Below are 21385 nucleotides of genomic sequence, written 5' to 3'. Positions count from 1 at the left end.
TTAGGTAGCGCGCGAGCGAAATATCGTGCCATCTTGCCCTGCTCGGTTACGGCAAGATCCCGCTCCTGGTGGATCGTCCGGCCGAGAGTCGGTCTTTGGCCGGTCTCGAAAAAAGAGGCACCGGAATCAATCGGAATTCGGCCTTCCGAAGACTTCGAACTATCGGAGAGCGCGGCGGGCGTCTCGAATTGCACCGTCCAGGCACGGCCGTACCGTTACCTTCTTCCGCTCTTCCGCCCCTCCCCTGCCTTTCCGCGTTGGCAAATTCGTACGACTCGAGCGCACCCATTCACGCGGCGTCGGCCGGCCTCGCTCGCGCTCCTTCCCCGCCCACCGGCGGGCAACCGCTGATAAGAGCCGTCAGTGAGCGCCGACGCGTGCGTCGAGCAAGTCCGGGCGCATGCGCCCGCTCGCCGGGAGCGCGCGCACCGCGAGCTCGTCCACGGGCCGTCCCGGCGGCCTGTCAGTCAAACGATGCTGCTCGCCGAGTGAGGCGGACGCGCCGCGACCACCCGCGACCACCCGCGAGCAGTCGCGAGCAGTCGCGAGCAGTCGCGAGCAGTCGCGACCAGGAGGCGACCAGGAGGCGACCAGGAGGCGACGGGCCCTCGGAGACGAAGGATCGGCTCGTGGAGGCCGCGGCGCAGCTTCCATCCTCAGGTGAGTCGACGGCGGTCGCGCGGGTCGCTATCGATCGCGAGTCCGGCTCACCTGTCCCCGCGCCGCCGATTGGCTGACCGTTTACCGCCCGCGGCCAATAGGCGGCATCGATTCGGTCGCGGGCACACGGAGACGTCGCCGCCGGGCTTATCGACGGGCCGCGACGAGAATTGCACGTGCCGCGTTCTCGCCCGTATCGTCGGAGGGGCAAGCGAGGCAGAAATTGGCGCGCGTCGGAGATAGGCCGGTCGACGTGGAAGTATGCCGCTTTACGAGATCCTTTAACGGTTCCGGCGGAACGTAAATACGAGCGAGCGAGCGAGCGCACGCCCGCGACCTATTTACCGAATACATGGGCGAGGTTGGAACGCTTCCGGAGTCCTGAAGGGTACGGATTCCTCTGTTTGCACGTTTCGCGGTTTCCGATTAATCCCGGTTGCGAAGCGGGTCTCGATGCAAATGGGGTCGAACCCCGAGACCCGCCGAGCTCTTAATCGCGGCCACTTCCTCGATACGGCGTTTCCCTTCGAGCCAGGTCGAACGTTGCGTCCGGCAGTCGCCGGGTCTCGACCCGTGAGATCGATCGGTACGTATAAATTACTCGACGCGACGACCAGCGGAAACGGGGGCGGAGGTACGTTTTCCGAGATCGAACGGGACACGCGTGGTTGAAGTAAAAACGCCCTTAAAAACGCCCGCACGGCCGGTAGACCGCAAATGGACTCGTTGGCTCGACTGCGGCGAGGCAGGCGTCGAAGCTCTGGTTAGATTAGATTACGTTAGGAAGGTGTCGAGGTTGGTTTCGTAACCGGCGGTAAGAGGGATACGCGAATACTGCCCTAACTTCTACCGACACGACGGGGAAACGCCTTCCATGTAGACCTTCGTCGAGGAGTTATTTCGGGCGCGTTCGTCGAAAAGTAATTTTCGCCGGGGAAGGCGACGTCTCCGTCCCGTTCCTTTCGAAATCGGAGGCCCTCCGCTGCGATCTCGATCGCGGTGCTCGCGGCCGGCTTTCTCGGCGGGTTTCAGGTCGCGTTATCGATTGCGAAGTATTCTCGGTAGGTCACCGTAAATACTTTCCGCGAGGTGAAGGAACGAGGAGGCTCGGCGGTCCTCGGGTCGGGCCGGAACTTTGACTCGCGAGTCGGTCTTTCCTTTCTCGCTGCGGTGACGCTGCCCTTCGTTTCGAAGACGATACTTTACCGTCACGCCGCATCGATCGGGCAATTCCTAGCCTCCGTCCCGATCGATTTTACTTGGCCCAAATTTGGCGCGACGAGTAATCGGATCCCCGCGGACCGACGGTGGGGAAATTCTTTCGGGTGAACGCGTGTCGGATAAAGGTCCCACGAAACGACCCGATTTGTCGCAGTTGCTTGACGTCAAACGACGGCGTGGCGTCGCGGAAATATTTCCGGCGGCGCTTCCCGGTGGTGCGAGCTCCCTCCAAAGAGGGACCGGCTCCTTTTCCCGCAAATTGTCGACGCGGAATATCCGTCGATGGACGCGAAGAGGGGGCGAGCAAGCTTTCGGGAGGTCGCGAAAGATGTACGTTTAAAGCTTCCGACCGAGTGCTCTCGGACGATCCCCTGAGAAGGAAGGGCTCCTTCCGATCGCGAACGTTGATCCTCCTCGCGCGCGAGAAAAGAGATTCGGGATCTTTCCTCGAGGTTGTCTCGAATCGGTTTCTCGGGATGGAAGGACCGCCGCGGAGAAACGGAGCGCGACGCCCGATAATGTACCAGGGCGGACGATTTCCTTATGAGATCGTCGCACGCTTCGATGGAGCCCTTCCTTTGTCCTAACTTTATCCTAGGTCGACCCTCCTTTCACGAGTACGTTTCAACGGTCTATTCGCGACCGAACCTCCGCATGGTGCAGCCCCTTCGGACTCCGCGGAGGATCCAAGGGGAAAGAAAACGAAAAGAGGCGATTCGGACCATCCAGGGCGGGCGCGGTCCGCGGAAGCGCAGGTGAGAGCGAGAGGTGCGGATTCCGCATGCGGTCCGGAGGGAGGCCGATCGATTCGCGTCCGGCGCGCACCTTCGACTCCTCGTTCTCGCCCGAGAACCGCGGACACGAGAAGGGACCGTCGCGATTTCTTTCGAGGAATCGATCTCGGAGTTCCGGGTCGAGGGGGCGAAGGCGCGAGCACTCGGGGCCATTGGATTCCGCGTCCTCCGTCCGAGGCGCGGCGGATCCGGAACGAGGAAAGAGAAAAGAGACTCGCGACCACGCGCCAGTCTTTTTTCTCGATCGGCCACCCCGTCGGATAATCGATCGCCCCTCGGCCGCCAGAGCACGCAGATACCCCGCGAGTTTCCCGCGAGCGAGACGATCCGCGCGCTCGATAGAATCGGCCGCGGCGGTCGCGTCGACATAACTTACTTGGCGCGGAGGACACCGTGATCACGAAGGCGGTTCCTCCTGGGCGAGGTCCTTCCATTGCACCCGGGTCGGGCTGAACCTTGCGAGTACTCCTAACGTGGGTATGTCGAGCGCACAATTTTTGGCAGTCGGGACAAGCGTTCGCGCTGTCCCGGATTATCGGCCGCAACCGAGCTAGGGGGGGAAACGCCGGATCGCTACCGACCGGCACGTGGGGGTCTTTCGAGCACGGCGGCGAAAAGATATCCGACGAGAAAACGGAGCGGATCTCGATTTGGATCTCGAAGTCACCGTTCCTTTTGTGAGATTCGTTGCGCCCGACGCCGTGACACGGTCCGCGAACGATTATTCCCGTGATATTCCAAGTTCATACACTAAACTAGTCAACCGGAGCTCGCGTAAAATTTAGGTCGATCGTTTAAACGATTCTTGACAGTTTCTGCCACTTAGGGGTCGAGTGCGAGGAATCGAGGAAACAGCGGAATGCGATGCGAGGTGCATTAAGGGCGCGTTATTGCGCGCAGGGCTGCATTGCGGAGGTCGCAGACAATACCCTGCACCTGCAACGAAGCCATAACTCGAGGGGCGGCAACGTCCCTATGCACGGGCGGGGCGCGGGGATGGAGTGTCAAGCGTGGTGCACGCTATTTCGATAGTCATTTCCCTTGCTGTGTGTGCATGCACTCAAATGCATTCGGTTCCGACGCGCCAAACATTGTGAAATTCGTTGCCTATCGGTATGAAGAAATGGCGAGTTGCTCCCGTCGAGTAGGCAACTCTTTCGGAACACGTGTGCTGCGGGTTGTAGGTACACTTTGCGTGGAAGGCGTACGTCCCTGCTTTCGTAGAATATGAAATTGGTAGGAAGTGTGATGACATTTGTACTTTGAGACCTTCGATATATCATATGGGATTCCGTCCAGGAAGAGTCCGAGGGTTCTGCCCTTAGAGAGTTATTTTTTCCGCAATATCGATTCGCGTTAATAACAACATCACCGATGCTGTCGCTACCACGCCTATAAGGTTGTGGTAGAGTGTATCGATGTAATAACAAAACTCCGTTCGATTCGCCTCCACTGGTTAATTTTGTGCTCTCAAGGTTCCTCTAATAACTCGGTTACGCGAGTAATTAAATCGATTTCTCGATCTAGGGGATTCTACCCGATCGCGATGTAATTACAAAGCTCGTTAGGTCCGCGATTGCGAAATGGGCGGCGAGTAATGGATGCGAAGCCGATTACGCAGGAATTGGGTCGGAAAATAGCTAGGACGGTTACGAGCATTTTTTATTTTGACCGTTTAGTGTCGTCTATTCGCTACGTTTTCTTTTTCCTTTCCTGTCGTTTCTACTTGGAAACGCTCCGGCATAATTTCCGGAAGAAGTGGAAGGGTGAAAAATGGCCTTGCCTTCTGGGCGAATGTTACGGAAAATCTCGACGATCGATATCGATACGAGGCACGACGAAGGGTTGCTCCCGTCAACTCCTATTTTTACCGAGCTTGTAAATAAAGTATACTTAACGTCTCACCGCGATTGCTAGCTTTTATTGGATAGTCAATATTTTATTTAATACCGGCCCAATTGTCAGCAATGGTTGGTAGTCTTCCTACCCGACTTCTAGCCGCCTCCTTAAAATAGACCGTCCATTGTGTCGGTGGGCCGGAGTGCACCTGGGTTGGACGCGCCCTTGGCATAATCGCGTTGTACGTGTCCAAACAATGTACTCATTGTTTCGAAAAGTTCTGCTCTTCGACGTTTTACCACTCTCGGCGTGCTCGGGTGAACAATGGGGAGGGAGACATTTAAAAGAAAGGTAGAACTGTTCTTTAGACGTCGTTCGCGGTGGTTTTGCGATAAGGCGATGTCGTTGCGGAAGGATCTTCTCAGGGTCCCGCCTTGTCGGTGACGACGGATTCGGCCTCCTCGGTTTTCTTCGCTATGCAAGATCTGACGTCTTCGACGACCGTCGAGCTCTCCTCCGCGAAGGTGGCGATCGCGTTGGCCGACGAACACATCGCCAGACTCGGCAGTACCCCCTGGATCAGCAACGTGAGCTCCGTCGCGTCCTTCAGAGCACTCGGTATCATTTTAGTCGACACCGCGGTCGCTTTCTCCAGAGCCTGCAACGAGGGGCCGAAATTAGCTGAGATTCGTACGAAAAGATCCACGCACGTAAAGGTCGACAAAGAGAAACCAAGGGACAGTTACCGCTTTGATACAAGCGGCGGCACGGATCGTGCCATCGATTCCGCTGATATCGCTGGCACATTCCCCTGCCGTGGCCTTGATCGACAGAAGGCGTTCCGTTAAATCCTGAGAGATAAAGATGATGCCCTCGGCGTAGCCGATGGCTTCCTCGACCTTGGCGACGACGCAGGAACTGGCGTTGTAGACGATCGCCAACGCCGCTTTATGTACGGACGCGCCCATCGCGGTACATTCGGTAACGTTTACCCCGTTCGCTTCTTCTTCCAACCGCTTGATTTCCTCGTCCGTCTGCAAACGTTCTCAGGGGAGTACTAGATACCTGTTATCGTGCATAGATTCGAACTTACGTGCATCACCGAATCGCGCAGACTGGCATAAAGCGACTCGGCCACCTTTTCGCCCTCGTCTCGAATTTGTCCCACGAGCTCGTAGGCCGCATTTTCTGCATCCTCGAACTTGGTTTTCGATTCGTTTAAAGCCGCGTCCACCACGGATTCGACGTTCTTCTTCAACTTATCCAACGTTTCTGTCACCTTATCGGAGAAGAAAGCCTGCCCACTCTGCAATTATACGCGCAAAGAGATCGGTATGGCGAGAAAAATCCGCGATCGACCCTTCTTCCCGTGGCGATCCTTTGATCGATACTTCGTACTCACCGTGACGACGAGGCAGAGCCCGAATAATGTCGCAACAGTCTTCATGGTTCGTCGTCAACCGGTGTGAAGCGCTCTCGAGTAACTTGTCGGTAACTTTGGCCGCTCAAAATCGACCCGATCTTGCTTATATAGATCCCCGGTTATGCAAATTATAAGGCCAACGGGGAGAGCACCAAATGTATGGCCACTTGTGTATACTGTCTTCTTGGATCGGCTCGATCGAAACTTTTCGGTGGGCCCGTATCGACGTTCCGGTAGAAAGGCGGCAATTTTTGCTACGCAATTGTCGACACTTGCCTCGGGGATTCGCGAACGTCCGAGAACTCTTACGGAACGAAACCGCAAACGGATAATGCCGTACGTCCTGCGTAAAAATCCGGTGGATCGCGAATTCGATGCCATCGCGCGTTGCGCGATAGAAGGGGCACCTCGTCATTCGATTAAAACGCTGACTAGGCGGCGTAATCGTAGTCCGGTTTTCTGCCTCGCGAGAGGCCTTGAGTTATATCTTCTTCGAGAACACCCGCGGAATACATCTAATTAACGAGGGACTGGATGTCGGATGGATTCATCGCGTCTAAAGAGATTCCGAAAATTGATGTCAAATTCTGAATTTCGGGCGAAGCGAAATCGATGATTCGCCTCACCTTTTGTCAATGGATGTTAACACCGCGTTGATAGCTCTCGAGTACATCACGACCTCGCAGCGAAGTTATTTTTTCAGTTGCGTGCTCGTTTAACATACCGCGGTTGATGAAGCGTCGGACGACCTTAAACTAAATGTCGGAGAAATCCGCCGATCCGCCCAAACCGCGCAACGTTTAGTGCTCGTGGTGGTGAATCCATTTCTTTTTCCAAAATCGTTTTTCCATCAGGCCCTGAATCGCCATTCACCTTTGACCTTCCTTCGGGAATGCCGGTGTTCCCGCCAGCGGTTCTTCCCCTGATGATCACCTACCCCATTTCCCCACCGAACGGTCCACGGACCCTCGAGATCTAGCGACCAAAGGGAGCGACGATTGCTCGCTTTCCACCCCTGCGTTAAATTCGTCATTGAAGTCGGCGTCTCGAGCCGTCGCGCCGGCCTAAATTTCTGTCGAGAGCGCTTCCGGCCTCGGGCGGCGACCCTCCGCCGCGAAAACGAAGAGTGCAGGTGCCGTGGGGTCAATCGCGGGGGCGCCAAGCGGCCGCGATCCGATTCCCCACGACCGACGGGCAACCGCGACAAGTGGCTAAATGCTTAATTGAATCGGGCCGAGCGAGCCCGTCGGGCGGTGCGACAAGGTGAGGAGGAGGAATCGTCCGAAGGGATCTCCGAGCCCTCGGCCCTGCGAGGGGTTCCCATGAAGCCCGTCGCGAGTACGGGGGTCTCGTGGGAACCGTCGCGCTCGATATACTAGCCCCGTGCGCATTTTTCTGCCCCCCCCCCCCCTAAGATACCTACCCAGTTGTTTGGAACCGCTTTTTAACGGATCGTTGCCGATCTTCCTCGCGTCCCCGCCAACGAATAAATTAGTGGCCTCTCGAGGTGTCGCGTCGATCGAGACAAAGGGCAATTTTCTTGGAGACGACAGGACGAATGGCGCGAATCCCCGATTTTTACCCGCAATCGAGCCAGGTGCGATCCCGGAATCGATTCCGCATCTTTGGCGAGAGCGCTCCTTTCTCGTTCCGTCGTCTCGCGTGAGTTTATTTACCCGATTCCGTATCCTCCGAGTGAAAACGTGAAATCCCTAGACCGAAAAGAACTCGCGTCGAGATCCCGTGCGAGACCGGTCGAGTGGTCTCACGCGAAGCGTCTCACATTTTTCCGCAGTGAAAGTTACGGAGTGATGGAAGGTGTTTACTTTTAGCATTTTCATTAGATTCGAGTTATGGAATCGAGCCCCTAATCGCGATGACGCGACCGATTTCTTAGCGCCTTGGTATAAGTCGATTAAATCCATAAATCGTTGGGAAAAGTATCGACGGTGGGTACGCTGCTGTCTCTCTGGTTAATTTCGAGGCGCACATGTTGGAAGAAACCTGGCGCCTCCGTTGGACATGGGAACGGGCGGACATGTGGTTACGCGGCCACGGTCGTACCTGTACCTACGAGAGACCATATGCCGCGCACCGCCCGCCAAATTCATTTCGAATTACCGACACTTTGTAAATTGAAGAATTCGGCGAATCGAACGTTGCAGGCCCCATTGGAAAGACGCTTCGTCAGCGAGTCAAATGGTAAGCGTTCTCACCGACGTTACCGACCGGGTCCGCCCGCGAGGAAACTCGTACCTTCGTATTATCCTATGCGAGGAACGTGGGAAGGACCCAAGGGAAGTACCGAGGTTACGGATAGTCAAAGGAAACGCCGTAATTCCTTGCCGTTAAAAAAACCATTTCCCTCCCGCTGGTGCGTCGCTCAGAAGAGTCGGAGGAAAAAGGGCTTTCCCGGTCCCCCGGCCGGGACGCAGCCTCTTCTCTCCCCGCGAGTTCGCGGCGTTCGGGCGTCGGGCCCCGCTGCGTCTCGGCAGATGTCTACGGCTATTTGCCGGCGCAGCTGTCCGCCCCTCTCTGCCTCTGCGGCTTCGGCGGCTTCGGCGGCTTCGGCGGCTTCAGCGGCTTCAGCGGCGTCTCTCGGCCCGACCGGGCCCCGAAGCCTCGGAGCGCGCGATGCCACCGAGGGGGCGTCTTTAACTACCCATTTTTTCTCGGCAGGGAGCTGGGAGGTGTCGCTTACGCTTCCGAAACCGACGGAGAAGCGAGCGGCGAAAACACGTGTCCGTGTCCGTGCACGGAAAAAAACGGACATTTTCGTGTCACGACCGTGAATTTTATTTTATGCGCGCGAATTCGTGCTCTCGCCGCTTCTCCGGAAATTTTGTCGGTTGCGCGTTTACGGTTAAAAGTCGAATTCATCGTTGTAGCAAAACGATGCCGGATTCGGTGCGAGGGGCACGCGCGGAGCCAGAGACGGGCCTGGGGCGAGAGCAGGGGAGGGAGAAGGACGGAGCGACTCGTTGGGACGGTAATCCGGCATTCGCGTGTCGGGGGGGTTGTCGATCGGTCCGCGTCCTTTCCGGCGGTCACGCCGGTCACGCCGGTCAGGCCGGTCCTCTAAATAAACGCGAAAGCGTCAGAGGGAAAGTTTCGCGTCGAAATTTCTCATAGCCGGGAGTCGAGGTCGTCGCGGCGCCCCGGGGCGTTTTAACGGAACTCCGCCGACTCGTTACGGGACGTCGTCATCGCCGCGAAGAATTCGCTCTACGTGCCCCTGCCTTTCGTGTTTCTTCCTCGATCCTTGACCGGATCGCGTGTATCGGTGAAGCTCGAATCGGCCCGAGAGTCGCCATAGGCGCTCCGGCGTTCCCTCGAAACGGATCGTCCGTTGGAAGTTTTCAAACGTCCAGCGGTGGGGAGTCGGAGACTCGGCCGCCAGGTGGCGCGTCGATCGCGAAACCCCGAGGCCCCGGGGTCCGGTGCTCCGGCGTGAGGGGGAGAGGGACGCGGACGGCCCGGGCGAGTGCGGTGGGGTCGGCGGCGCCAATGGAAGAGGAACGTGGGAACGGAGGTCCGGCCCGACCGGCTCGTCTCCGCGACGACGGACCGCCATAGAGGAAACTCGGTCTCGGCAAGGACGAGGAGGAGGTGGCGAGACAAAGGCGACGGGAATCGCTCGCTAGAGAAGAGAAGCTCCGGACGACGGCGGGCCCCGTCGCGACGCCCTTCCAATTCCGGAGGGAGTCGTCGCTCGCGGCGCGGGGCCAGGTAGAGAGGGGAGGACCGGTCGTCCGGGTATAGCTCGGTGACGTCACTCGGCGCGCGAGTCGCGTGACCAGTCGGCGCGCTCGCCCCGACGCGCCCTGACGCGTCCCGACCGCTCCGCCACGGCCAGCCGAGTCGACCGGAGGATGAACGACCCGGGGACGGCGGTCCCCGACCGCGAGGGCCGCGGGACGGCGTCTCGGCCCCCGCTGTCGTCGTGATCGCGGCGGGAAGCTGCGAGTGCTAGTGCTAGTGCGAGTGCGAGCGCGAGGGACATCCGTCGCGCCTGCGGACAGCGGCGCCGTGGACGCCGACGATGGGGAACCACCCGTCCGCCCACCAGCCGCTCGAGAGGGCCACCAGCCACGGGCGGAATGGACCGCGACTCTCGGTATGTCCTCGGTTCCGGGCGCGCCAGGGCGCCCGTCCAAGATGGCGGCGAGGGGGAACCTCGGGCAGGTGCGGCGTGGGCGTGGGCTCCGCGGTCGGTGTCGCAACGGAAGATCGGAATGCCGGCTGCACCGCGGACCGTTGGCAAAACTGGTCCCGCGAAGGTCGTAGAAAGCGTCGAGAGACAACGGGACGGCGGACGTTTTTGCCTCTCGACGCCCGGAGTCGCGGCTCGTCGGCGAGGGTCGCGTCTCGACGAGCGGGGGGTCCGGAGATCTCGCGAACCTCGCGGCTCCGGATCGGCCGGGCTCAACGAAGCAGGGACGACGATAGGCGCGAGGTTCGGCCGTCGAAGAGTATCGAGAGCTCCGGAGCGTCCGACGTCGCGTTTATCCAGAGGATGGATTCGTGACGACCGTCCAGGGAATAAGGCGTGACCGATACGTCATCTCGTCGGGCGTTGCGACGCTGCCTTCTCGACCGCGAAATCGACGGGGCGCCCGTAAAGAGTCGCTTGCTCGCGAATCGAACGGAACGTGGTTCCCGGAAGAGCTTCGCGCCACAACCGAGCGGGATCTCGAGTCTCGTCGGAGTATGGGACAAGGGCGAGGTCAACGCGGGCCAACGCGAGTCCTCCGGGTTAAACGAGAACGCGCAAATCCCGTCGATTATGGAAGAGGGGCCGCGCCCGCTGCTCGGCGAGACCGGAGTTTCCCCCTTCCGACAGTACTGTATGTATGTAGTACCGCTCGCTGCTCTTGGAGGCTCGAGTCGACGGATTTTCAGGGTTTCCCTTCCGGTTTACCGGGCGAGGCGTAAAATACCCCCGTTACCAAGCCAGGCGGTTAAATCCGGACGGAAATCCGACCACCGTTGGAGGGTTTCCGGCTACGGTCAACGAGGGACGTCCGAGGCGCGTTTCGGGATGAATCGACCGACGGTCGATCTCCTTAAAGTACGCCCTTTAAGCGATTCCCCTTGGTTTGGTCCACTTTTCGGAGCGCGGTTGCCCGGAAAGTGCCAACTTTCCTTCGACTCCAGCCGGGGAGGGGAAACGTGACGCGAGACGCGAGGAAAGACTCGGAGGGGAATGCCTGTTCCGCGGCGGTTCCGCGGCGGTTCCGCGGCGGTTCCGCGGCAGGATCGAGTCTGCGACCGTTCCCCGGTGCGAGTCGGCATTAAGTTACGCTTTTTCCATCGAGGCAAGTTATGTCCCGTAACGCGGGTCACGGTGGACGCCGCGGCTCGACCCGTGCTCGAACGATTCGCGACTAGCCCGGATACGAGATTAGAACCTCGTCAAGGGGATTAAAAATAACCGGCGACGACGGCGTCGTCGAAGGATCGCGAACGCGGCCGCGCGCGTTTTCGGAGTCCTCGGCCGGACCTCTTGGTCGTTAACGGGCAGGGAGCGGGAACGACGAGGAGGAACGCTCGGGTGGGGATCGTCGCGTGGCACGGATTTATGGTCCGAGTTTGGCTCCGAGCGGACGCCGAATGCCGGGGAGTAATCGCTCGAGTGGACGGGCGCGAGTACGCGGGGTATCGAACTCAAGGATAACCGGTAGCGAGCGGCAATGGCCGCTAGTTTGCCGCCGGGAGAGATCCGGTCGATGGCGGGCTCTTTAAAAATGTCGTACGGCCGCTCCCCGACGCCCGGCTGTGACCGGGATGGGCGCCCTCGAGTCCCGACGAGGCAGGAAACGTAAGGTTGCGGTCGGTACTCGTCGTCGGACGTTTAAGCGATTCCGTGGCTTCCGTTTCGGCAAGGGCGAGGCCCCGAGTGGATACGGCACTGCGGTGAAAGGATCGAGTGCTCGCAGGAGCTCGCAACGAGGTGGCGTTACCGGAATACTTACTACCCATCTCGTCTACCTCGTGCCGCCGCGGGTTGCCGCTTACGCCGGGATTTTCTTTGCCGTCGAGGAGACGAGACGAGCTCGCGGTCTCTCCGACTCCGCGGATCGGGCGACCGAACGGCGACTTCGGAGCTGACGAGTGGTTCACGGCTCTCGGGTTAGCTCCGTTGTCCGTTCTCGAGGCCCCGTCGCTCGGAAGATGAAACGAGACTCGCGGCGAAGGAGGAAACGACCGTCGGCTTCCCTTGCGAACGAGCGATCGATGCTCTCTGTCGTGCGAAGGGGGACAGGTGAGCCGTCTCCCGGATTCTTTCGAGATTGGTCATCGAAGAGACGCCTCCTGGGAATTCGAGCTCCGCGTCGCGCGTTTCCGGCCCGTCTCGGCGGAGACGGTGAATCACTCGGCAGCGTTCGAGTTTCGACGCCGTCGCTTCGGTCGGACGGCCGTTTCCGATCGCTGTCGGCAATCGGCGCGCGGCCGATTCGCTCTTTAATGCCGCATCGGTAAGCGTATTACTTTGCTAAGTAAACACCGTAATCCGATTGCGTCGAGAGCGCTTAGGTGCGCACGTTTTGCCCATTAGCGCAGGGGGAGACGTCCGCGCGTTAATACCGCGTCCCTGGGGAGAGGGGCCCTTTATTTTCGTTTCGAGTATTTTTGCAGATGCGCGATGCGCGAGGGGACGATCGTTAACCCTCTTGGGCGCGTTAACTATTTTTCCTTGCTCGATTAACCGTACCTTGGGACGCGTTCGCGGAACTTTTCTCGCAACGCGACCCCGCTGATTCGCCTCGCTCGGTTTCCCGGATCCCGAGCGGATTTATGCCGGCCGATGGCGAACGATTAAAAGCACCGAGTAACTTTTGCAAAGTGAATTATCCGCTCGACTCCCCGTCTCGTTTGCGGGGACCGTCAACCTGCTGGGAATTTAATTAACGCGATCCAGTCGTTTCGGGAAAACGTCACCAATTTTGCCCGCGCAATGACTTTCGGAAAAAAAAAAACCGTGACGCGGCCATTTGGCGCGGTCGCTATTGTAACTCGTCTTTGAGTCCTTTAACTTTGGACGCTTGTCGGTGAAACGTTCGTTTTCTTTCCCCTCGTTTCTCCCGGTTGACCGTTCTCGTGCCGCGTATCGCGACTAAAGTCCATCCTCGCGAACCGCTTCCAGTCGACCGACTCCGCGGAGCGGGCTTTGGCCTTAACCCGAGGGCCGTTCCGGTTGATTGACCTGGGTTTCAGCTAAGCGTTTCTCCTTCGATCCGGTAAATACTCGGCACGGTCGGTTCCTCTCCTGCCGATCGAGAGGCGGCCTCGCGACGTCTCGGTTTGCCGGTTGCGCCTTTATGGGGTGCGCGCTATTGGGGGGGTAGATCCCATGCTCGGAATTAGGGGAGTCAACGGAGGGGCTGGAATAAAAGATCCTTTGGGAACCGGCCTCAAGATTCGATCACAGGCTTTTTTGGACTGGCCATGGCGGACCGTTACGCGGTGCGGTCGCTTTCCCAAGGCTGCGATTTAGGGGACGCGCCCGGGGGTCCGAGGCGGATATATGACTTTCGTAACACCTTAACGTCGCGACATGTGCTCGTCCTCTCGAGCGTCCGTTTCTACGCGAACCCACGCGCCCGACCTATTAATATTCCGCCGCGGCACCCCTTGCGGGTCTCGAGGGCGGTTTCGGGATTCCGTTCTCATGAGCGGCTCGACGGTTGCTCGTTAGGGGATCCCGCGGTTTCCGTATGGGTGGCTCGATACTTCCGTCTTCGTCGGTTCGATTCCGGAGAAACGTCTGACGCGCGTCCGTGTTCCCTTTCAGAAGCGAGAGAGGTCGCCGGGGAAGAGGATGGACCGACTCCGGCGAAGCTTTCGCGACAGTTTCCGACGGCGGAAAGATCCTCACGTCCCCGAGTCAAGCAAGCCTCATCAATGGCAGGCCGACGAGAGCGCGGTGCGCTCCGCGACCTGCGCCTTCCACGTTAAGGTTTGCCCTTGATCTTTATTTCGCGCCTAAAGCCAACTCGCGCATCTTTTAATCGTGGCTCCGATGCGTCTCGATTGCAGTACCTGGGATGCGTCGAAGTGTTCGAGTCGAGGGGGATGCAAGTCTGCGAGGAAGCGCTAAAGGTACTCAGGGTAAGTGCACGCGTTGTGTCTCGCTTCCGGTATCACCGGTATCACCGGTATCACGGGTATCACCGGTCCGGCTGAAAAAGTCGGAAGGGAGAGGGAGAGAGGGGTACCTGGGTTAAAAGTCGAGAGACGTCGACCTTAATTGCTCGGCCCTATATACTTTAACGGTACAGGGTCTCCTCGTTCGGTTCAGGCGTCCGGTTGATTGTTGAAAAATTGAAACGTAAATGACCTCGGAGCTGCTCCGAATTCAGCCAGGCCGCGAATCGAACGGGAGCGTCACGGAGCCTCCCTGCAAACGTCGAGGATCGTTGTAACGATAACGGACGTTTGCTCAGAATTCGAGACGAAGACCAGTCCGGGCGGTGCTCCACGTATCCGGAGACGGTCTTCGCGTCGTCGAGGACGAAACGAAGGGTCTGATCGTCGACCAGACGATCGAGAAGGTCTCGTTCTGTGCTCCCGACCGGAACCACGAGAAGGGCTTCAGCTACATCTGCAGAGACGGAACCACCAGGCGGTGGATGTGCCACGGGTTTCTGGCCTTGAAGGAGTCGGTGAGTCAGGACCCGATCCGTCCGGCGCGGGCAGAAGCGCCTCCGAGCCTCCCTTTGTCGGTCTCCTCGAGAGCGCGCCTTCGGTTCCAGGGCGAGAGGCTGAGTCACGCGGTCGGTTGCGCGTTCGCCGCTTGTCTCGAGCGGAAGCAACGAAGGGACAAGGAATGCGGAGTGACGATGACCTTCGACTCGAAGACCTCCACCTTCACGCGGAGCGGCAGCTTCCGACAGCCGAGTCTCACCGAACGGCTGCAGGACCCGCGGGAGCGGGCCGTAGGTCGGTCGAAACGGAACTCTCCGTTCGCCCTCGCGGCTCGCGAGAGCCCTATTTAACGAGTCCCCATTGACCGAGCCTTTCCCCGCAGACGTGCCGCCCGTCAAGCAGGTGTTCAATCCCTTCGCCATCGAGAGGCCCCACGCCACCCCCTCGATGCTGGAACGCCAAGGCTCCTTCCGGGGGTTCACGCAACTCAACCAGGCTTCTCCGTTCAAGAGGCAGCTCAGTCTGCGGGTCAATGACCTCCCAAGTAACCTTGAACGTACACGCAGCCACAGCCTCGAACCTACGGATCTCACGCGCCTGCCACCTACCCTCCCGCACGTCGTGCCCTTGAAACCTCCAGGTGAGCGGCGGACAGTCGCCTTCTGCGATAAGAGGCTCTAAAGTCGATGCCTTCCGCGTCCGGTCCGCGGTTTCGGTCCGTCCGGTTGTCGGGCGGCAAATCCGGCAAATCCGACGCCACGGTCTACGGCGTTAACGGAAACGCGTATCGTATCGTGCTCTAGGCGCGCGGGTTCGACTTCGCCAACAAATAACGATCTGCTCTTCATTTTTGCAACAGAATTCGATGGATATGACGAAGGTCGTTACTCGTTATTCCGTTACTTCTCGATATTGCCTGCCCCTTCGGTGTTTTTACGTTGTCAGTCTTTAGGTTTCGCGTCGAAGCGAGCGACCGCTCGTTGACAATGGTAGCACGCGCTTCGATGCAGCTCGAGTATCGGAACGTTTCTTAATCAATTTTCCAACCCGTACGCGTCGCGCCGATAGCGTTACGTTAACGGATCGGCGCGCCGAGCCAGAGTTGACGGAAGTGATTAAAAAATTACATCTATTGGACATTCTAAGTTTCAGCCTCACCCTGCGTGGTAGACACGTACTAGATTGGGATACGTCGGAAAATTACCGTTTTTGAATTATTAACGTTTGATATTGGCACGTTTGAAGTAGTCAAAATTGAGGAAAGAAAATGATCCGTGTGACGTATCTTAAGATAGATTCTCCGTAGCCAGATGTTGAGACGATTGTCCTTCCGTAGCCCTCCATTCGTCAGACGCGTCTATACTTTATGCTTGGATGTCACCTATCTTTACCTCTGTATTTCTAAACCACCGTTGATGCCGACTGCATTGTTAGACGTATCCGAGCATCGTAGCATGACTTATGTAGCTTCCAGCACCGTTATGCAGCACCGCTCGAAGACTCCCCTGTGTCGATGTCCAAGGAAGAGAGTATTACTTCGAATTAAATATGACGTTTCATTAATTTCAGTGAGTCCCATTCCGGAGATATCGCCGAGAGGTCAAGACAGCGTTTCGGCAATGTGTCAACAGCTTTCCAGAGGCCTTTCGCTTCTGTCGAGTAGCGACGATTTCGGACCCCCGGCTCCACCGTCTTCCGTGAGCTCGGTGGCCAAGCAGCTGTTCGCCAGTACCAGTCCTCCACGTAATATAACTTATTTACATTTGCGCGTGGTACCGATGGGATATCCTTGGACCAAATCTTCATTGCGCGTAACCGGGCGTCGACGCTCCCGGTTGGTCTTCGCCTAATTTTTGGCCATATTCCAGATACTGGTGGTAATTCACCGGAAGACACGAAGCAGCAAAACGGCAACAGCGCCAACATCAACAACAACAATAACGGCGACGCGGACAACATCAATCACGTGGGCTCCAGTTGGCAAGAAGCTCCTTCGCCCGTTCCCAGCGCGAATCACAGGCTGACCCCGGTTCTGAACAGAAGCTGTAATTTAAGCCCAGTCCTCACGCCCAGAACGGGCATTACCACGACAGTGGTCATGAGCACTCCGGTACCTGGCGGCGCCGTGGGAGTTTTTGGTACTCCGCCGAATCCCAGTCCAGCTTTTAGCACGGCGTCGACGTCGTCTCTGGGTAGCGTTGTCACGTCGGCGGCCAACAGGTCGCCGATTCCAGTTAACTCGCTAACGCCCATCGCGACGTCCCCCAATGCCAGCGTCACTTCCGCTTCGCCCATTCCAATCACCGTCGTCAGCACCGTCCAGGTGACCTCGCCGGTAAGAAGGCTCGCCCTTTCGGGAGGACCTTGGGAGTACCTTGATAATCGGACTCGTTTACAGGTCCAGCCGGTGTCCACGCCGCCCAGCCTGCCGAAGCCAGAACAGTGGCTGGGGAGCGTTGCCGGATCAGTGCCCCCCGCAGTGCCCTTGACGATGCCGTCGGTGTCGCCCGTACCGCCGGTGTCCCCGGTACCTCCGGTACCTCCGGTACCTCCGATGCCCCCGGTGCCCCGGAGTCCGCGACGAGCGCCGCCGCTGCACACGAGAGCGCACTCGCTGGGCTCCGCTGCTCTGCCCGCTCCCAACGCTCCCCGGGGCCCTTCCGATCCCTTCGACGCCGAATGGGCCGAGATCGCGGCCAGGAACCTGCGCCAGTCTTCGACGACGAACCCCTTCGTCGTGTCTAACGCCACGCAGGCGTTCCAGGTGCAGTTGTAGCAGAAGTTTGCCGAGGACGTCGCCAAATACTACCGGATGAACGCATAGTGACGGTTGCCGGTTCGGTCGCGCTCCGAGCATGCGCGCGATCGGAAGTACTACACCTGAGTGACCCGGGTAAGCGCCGAGCTGATAAGTAGATCCCCTAAGCTAAGATAGGAAGAGGGATGGACGGACGGTTTGCTGCTACGGTAGCTCGTCGATCCGCTCCGGAAACACGCAAGAGTTTTGAGTTCGTGGATCTCTCCGTTTCTGGCCGGTCGTCGACGAACTGCCGTTCGTTCCCTAGACTGGAAACTTCTTGGAGAGTAGTCCTATCGTGCTGGCTAGTCATCCGCAGGTTCCTAGATTCAATTTGACGACCAGGTATTAACGTCAGCAGCGTCGAGACTCGGGGCGGTGTCTTTCAGTCGGCCGACGAATCGCTTCGTTTGCGAGGACTCGGCAATCCAAGTAATGCAATTTCGAACGGACGCGACGAGGCGGCAGCATTGCTTCTAAAAGAATAATATATCGTTGTTCGTTCAGCATACGCACATTTCTCGCCTCGGGGCGAACGATCGCATTCGACCAAACGGCAAAAAGCCGTACAAAGCGATCGTGGCTTCGATTTGTCGAGAGTAGTCCGTAATGTACCTTAGAGATAACATTGCTCGGTATATTCAACGAGTGTTATGTGAGACTTGGCGAATACGATAGGTTTAACTAAATGTTTTCGGGAGTAAGTCAATACCTCATGATGTAGTAGATCAGTTTCCATAGTTTAGGACTGTCCAGGAAGTGGCAGTTTTTGTGCTTTGCACGATATTATAATAATTGTACGCACGAACAAATTATTCCGCACTTGAAGAGGAGTTGGATCAGGGGTGAATTTACTTGGATTGTGTGTTCACGTATTGCACACGGGCCGTCGCGATATTTACTTCCACTCAGTAACGGGGTTTAATATATTAGGTTAACCGACGAATTAATGGGACGCGAATCTTTTCTTCCACTTTCGTGGACGTCTCCGCGTCGCTGCTGCGTCTTGACGTACATTGCCGTAACTGCATATTTTTCTTAGAGACGAAAGAAAATTACAAAGGGAAAGATCACAAAAATTATAAGAGTTCTAACTGGGCCTGTTGGTTAAAGTCGTATTTAATTTTTCAACGCGTTTCAATCAGGTTTCAATACGGGACTACGTTGTGACATCAACAATTGGTTCTGGAATATAGCTTGAACCGAAACTAGATGGCCGCAATGTCTTTAGCACTTCCGGTGAACGTTTACGGACGAAGACGGACGCAAAGATTTTGAGGTTCTCGGACTTTGGTTGATTTTCAACGTCGAAGGACTGTGATAACACTGAAGGGGTTAGTACTTGATGCAAATGCTGGGTTAGAAGTATCCCTTCGACTTAGATTATTATTGCTCAAAGTTCACAAAGCGTTGCATTCGAGGTAGAGGAGTGGGGTAGAACGTCGCGAGTACTTAGTGCGCAGGTAGAAATTAACCTAACTCAGCCTGCAACGGCAAAAGCATAGAGTAGCTACTTAATTACGGATCACTTAGGTGTTGAACGGTTAGCGAAAAAGTACATTTTAATAAACTACGTAAGAGGAGATACACGCACACGAGGAGGTCAAGATATCGACGTACCGCCGTGCCAATAAAGGGAATTTAAGCAAGCCCGTAATGAACTACAAGAGGGATAATTTCTCGCGGCTGCCAGTCTGTCGAAATTGCATTACACCCGTTGAAGCAGGAAAACATCGAGCGAACCGATCGGCCGGACCGAAATTGGCGAGACTGGATCTCGATGCGATCGAGGAGGGATCGGACGCGAACGCGTCGGTCCATCCCCGATGCACGCAATGTACTTACGTAGCGTAGAATCGTTCAACGGAACGCGAGCGTAGACATTCGAATTCACCGAGCCAGCAGAAACGTAGTAGATGTATATTTGACGAAAGAATCGGCGACCTTATTCACTGGTAAAGTTGCGTCGAGACGGAGCGAACGATCGATTCGCCACAACGTTACATCCATATTTTAAGAAGGACTGTCTTTACGATTCGCCTCCTTTCGATAAATCAGTGCCGAAGCTCTTTCCACGACTGTCTCGTTAGAGTTCGGTAGGATTTTCGCCTTCCTATGTAGTAATTGGGTTTTCGAGGGCCAATGTCGGGTTCTCTCGAAATTGCGGGTCTTGACTCTGAAGTGACATCGCGGAGATTCTTCGCTCTTGGCTTGAAGGCTAGAAAGCGATGATTACCGCGCGGTCATTGGCTGCCAGCTGGAGTCTAACCGAGTTAAAGAAACGTAGTTACGATGAGTTAAGGATAACGTTTCGTTGCCGCGCGTCCAGATTATCGGGTTTTTGACGGCGCGAATGATCCAACGAAACCAGCAAATTCCATTCCAGCAAAACGATCGTTTAAAAACTTTTCCTCGGCGAGTGCCGACGTAGCGCGATATGTCCTTCTTAAATCGTGGTCACACCGCAAGCCTTTCGCGCCGAGAGCACGCAATTTACCCTAGTATTACATTCCGCATAGTATTTGCAAAATGGCGGCGTACTTTTGTTCTCTTACTTTCTTTTTTCGTGGAGCTGCCAGCTCGGGTGCCGAGTTTTGCCGGCATAGGGCAAAGGAAAACCCATCCTTTTGTATGTACGTTGCTTACGGACGTTAAGTTTTAATGGCCGTTGCACCCCGGTAGGGAGAGGAGGATACGAAGCTTGGTAGACCAACGGGACCACTCCCCGGATGGGTCGTCATCGGGGGAGCGACGAGTCGAGGGGTTAGCGCACGGTGTCGCGCGAATCGCTAAATTGTCGGTGGTACGAGGGAAGTGCAAGCTAGTACTTAATGCCGAGTACTTACGAGACCGTTAGTAATCGATGTACTTAAGCGTCGCTCGGTTTCTTAACGCGAGATACTTGAACGGTGAGGAGACGCGTTTCGCAATTCCACCAATCCGGGTTCCTTCGCGTTTCTCGTACGACGAACGGCAGATTGTAAATACGTCGCGATCGGTAGATTTACGTTTACCATAACTCTCGTTATTATTCATTGTTATCGTAACATTAGTTTTTATTAACATTGCCATCCGTTAATGCGTACGTCACGAGCACGGTACGAGTGTTGAGAAAAACGGAAGAAATCGATTCCGATCCTCCGTCCTAGGCTAGTTGGAGACTTTCCGTTTCGTTTCCCCGTGAGGTCGACTGTCGGTCTTGAATTTAACCTTTCTTTCGAATCAGCAAGATGGTAGAAAGGCGTCTCGTCTCCATCATCGCGGCCGGTTCGCCCGAAGGAGCGCGTCTACCGGAAGAGTTCCGTTAGAAAACGAAGTCGGACATCGTTCGACGTGGCGGACTTTTGAGTTGGATCGGACACCGTGGATGCGAATGCGCCTTCGCCACATTCAGAAGCCTCGACTCTTGGATGTGGCGCGACGTGTCCTTAGACTTTGGCGTTCTGTACATATAATCGCCGATCGATTCTTCAATCGTCGTACGATATTCAAGCGTGTATATTTCGTAAAATATTCTTGTTTATTTTACAATGTATCAGCCTCTGTAAAGATACGGTTTATTATAATATCTGTTGTGATTACGAAATCAGGGTACGTTAATAGTGCTACCGCTTGCTACATCCGACTTCGGTTCCGAGACCGTCATTCTTCGCAGTATTCGACTCTCACGCATATTCGTCGAGTGTAGCGCCGAACGCACATATACTCAACACCTCGACCCGTAGCTTGGCGCTTGGCTGGTTGGGACGCGCGAAGATTTCTAGGAACGATCGTACTTACGCAGATTCGCTGCATGAGAGTTCCGTACGCGATAAGTAGATAAAGTCAAATGGAGCGTCACGAGTGTTCTTCCCTTACCATCAAAAGCGAGCAGTGTCGGTAAGCGTAGGTAAGCCACCACCGTCAACTGACCCATGGTATTACCATCACGAGTACGTGAGCCACCAACGGCGACTGGTAGATGGTACCGCCATCACCAGTACGCGAGCCCCTACCAGAAAT

At 56.6% G+C, this 21385-nt stretch overlaps 2 protein-coding genes and 1 non-coding gene across 8 annotated transcripts; 2 read left to right on the top strand and 1 right to left on the bottom strand.

The window, feature by feature from the left end:
- The first annotated feature begins 493 nt into the window (after nt 1–493).
- Nucleotides 494–20969, top strand: LOC105695447 (protein numb). 4 transcript variants are annotated; one of them, XM_023432089.1, is made up of 9 exons: nt 494–660; nt 13733–13897; nt 13978–14049; nt 14385–14603; nt 14694–14880; nt 14969–15226; nt 16156–16329; nt 16455–16921; nt 16985–20969. In XM_023432089.1, the coding sequence occupies exons 2-9, from the start codon at nt 13760–13762 to the stop codon at nt 17360–17362; spliced, it is 1893 nt and encodes a 630-aa protein (XP_023287857.1). In that variant the 5' UTR covers nt 494–660; nt 13733–13759; the 3' UTR covers nt 17363–20969. The 4 variants fall into 4 exon arrangements, with proteins under 4 accessions (XP_023287857.1, XP_023287855.1, XP_023287856.1 ...); XM_023432088.1 differs by lacking the exon at nt 494–660 and adding an exon at nt 8520–10054; XM_023432090.1 differs by lacking the exon at nt 494–660 and adding an exon at nt 12394–12416.
- Nucleotides 3044–3207, top strand: LOC111673917. The gene has a single exon (XR_002762160.1). It is a non-coding gene; the product is annotated as a U1 spliceosomal RNA (small nuclear RNA).
- LOC105695472 lies at nt 4342–10852 on the bottom strand. Of its 3 annotated transcripts, XM_012417035.1 has the most exons (6): nt 10800–10852; nt 6811–6952; nt 5917–6280; nt 5608–5820; nt 5261–5548; nt 4342–5172 (listed from the first exon to the last, which is right to left on the bottom strand). In XM_012417035.1, exons 3-6 carry the CDS (start codon nt 5959–5961, stop codon nt 4936–4938), a joined length of 783 nt encoding a protein of 260 aa, XP_012272458.1. In that variant the 5' UTR covers nt 5962–6280; nt 6811–6952; nt 10800–10852; the 3' UTR covers nt 4342–4935. The 3 variants fall into 3 exon arrangements, with proteins under 3 accessions (XP_012272458.1, XP_012272443.1, XP_012272451.1); XM_012417020.1 differs by having other exon boundaries at nt 5917–6952; XM_012417028.2 differs by lacking the exon at nt 10800–10852 and having other exon boundaries at nt 5917–7296.
- Nucleotides 20970–21385: the final 416 nt, after the last annotated feature.

The sequence above is a fragment of the Orussus abietinus genome, unplaced genomic scaffold (assembly GCF_000612105.2).
Source record: "Orussus abietinus isolate OABI.00-Male unplaced genomic scaffold, Oabi_2.0 scaffold142, whole genome shotgun sequence".
Taxonomy (NCBI): domain Eukaryota; kingdom Metazoa; phylum Arthropoda; class Insecta; order Hymenoptera; family Orussidae; genus Orussus; species Orussus abietinus.
This window is presented reverse-complemented; position numbering and strand designations above follow the sequence as displayed.

Excerpts from the sequence above, each read along its gene's own strand:
- LOC105695472 (XM_012417020.1), bottom strand. The coding sequence starts at position 5,961 with ATGAAGACTGTTGCGACATTATTCGGGCTCTGCCTCGTCGTCACG. Across the intron at positions 5,821-5,916 it reads GGCTCTGCCTCGTCGTCACG|AGTGGGCAGGCTTTCTTCTC; the intron begins GTGAGTACGAAG and ends GTATAATTGCAG. Across the intron at positions 5,549-5,607 it reads TGCGCGATTCGGTGATGCAC|ACGGACGAGGAAATCAAGCG; the intron begins GTAAGTTCGAAT and ends GAACGTTTGCAG.
- LOC105695447 (XM_023432087.1), top strand. The coding sequence starts at position 9,980 with ATGGGGAACCACCCGTCCGCCCACCAGCCGCTCGAGAGGGCCACCAGC. Across the intron at positions 14,881-14,968 it reads CCCGCGGGAGCGGGCCGTAG|ACGTGCCGCCCGTCAAGCAG; the intron begins GTCGGTCGAAAC and ends CTTTCCCCGCAG. Across the intron at positions 16,330-16,454 it reads CGCCAGTACCAGTCCTCCAC|ATACTGGTGGTAATTCACCG; the intron begins GTAATATAACTT and ends GCCATATTCCAG.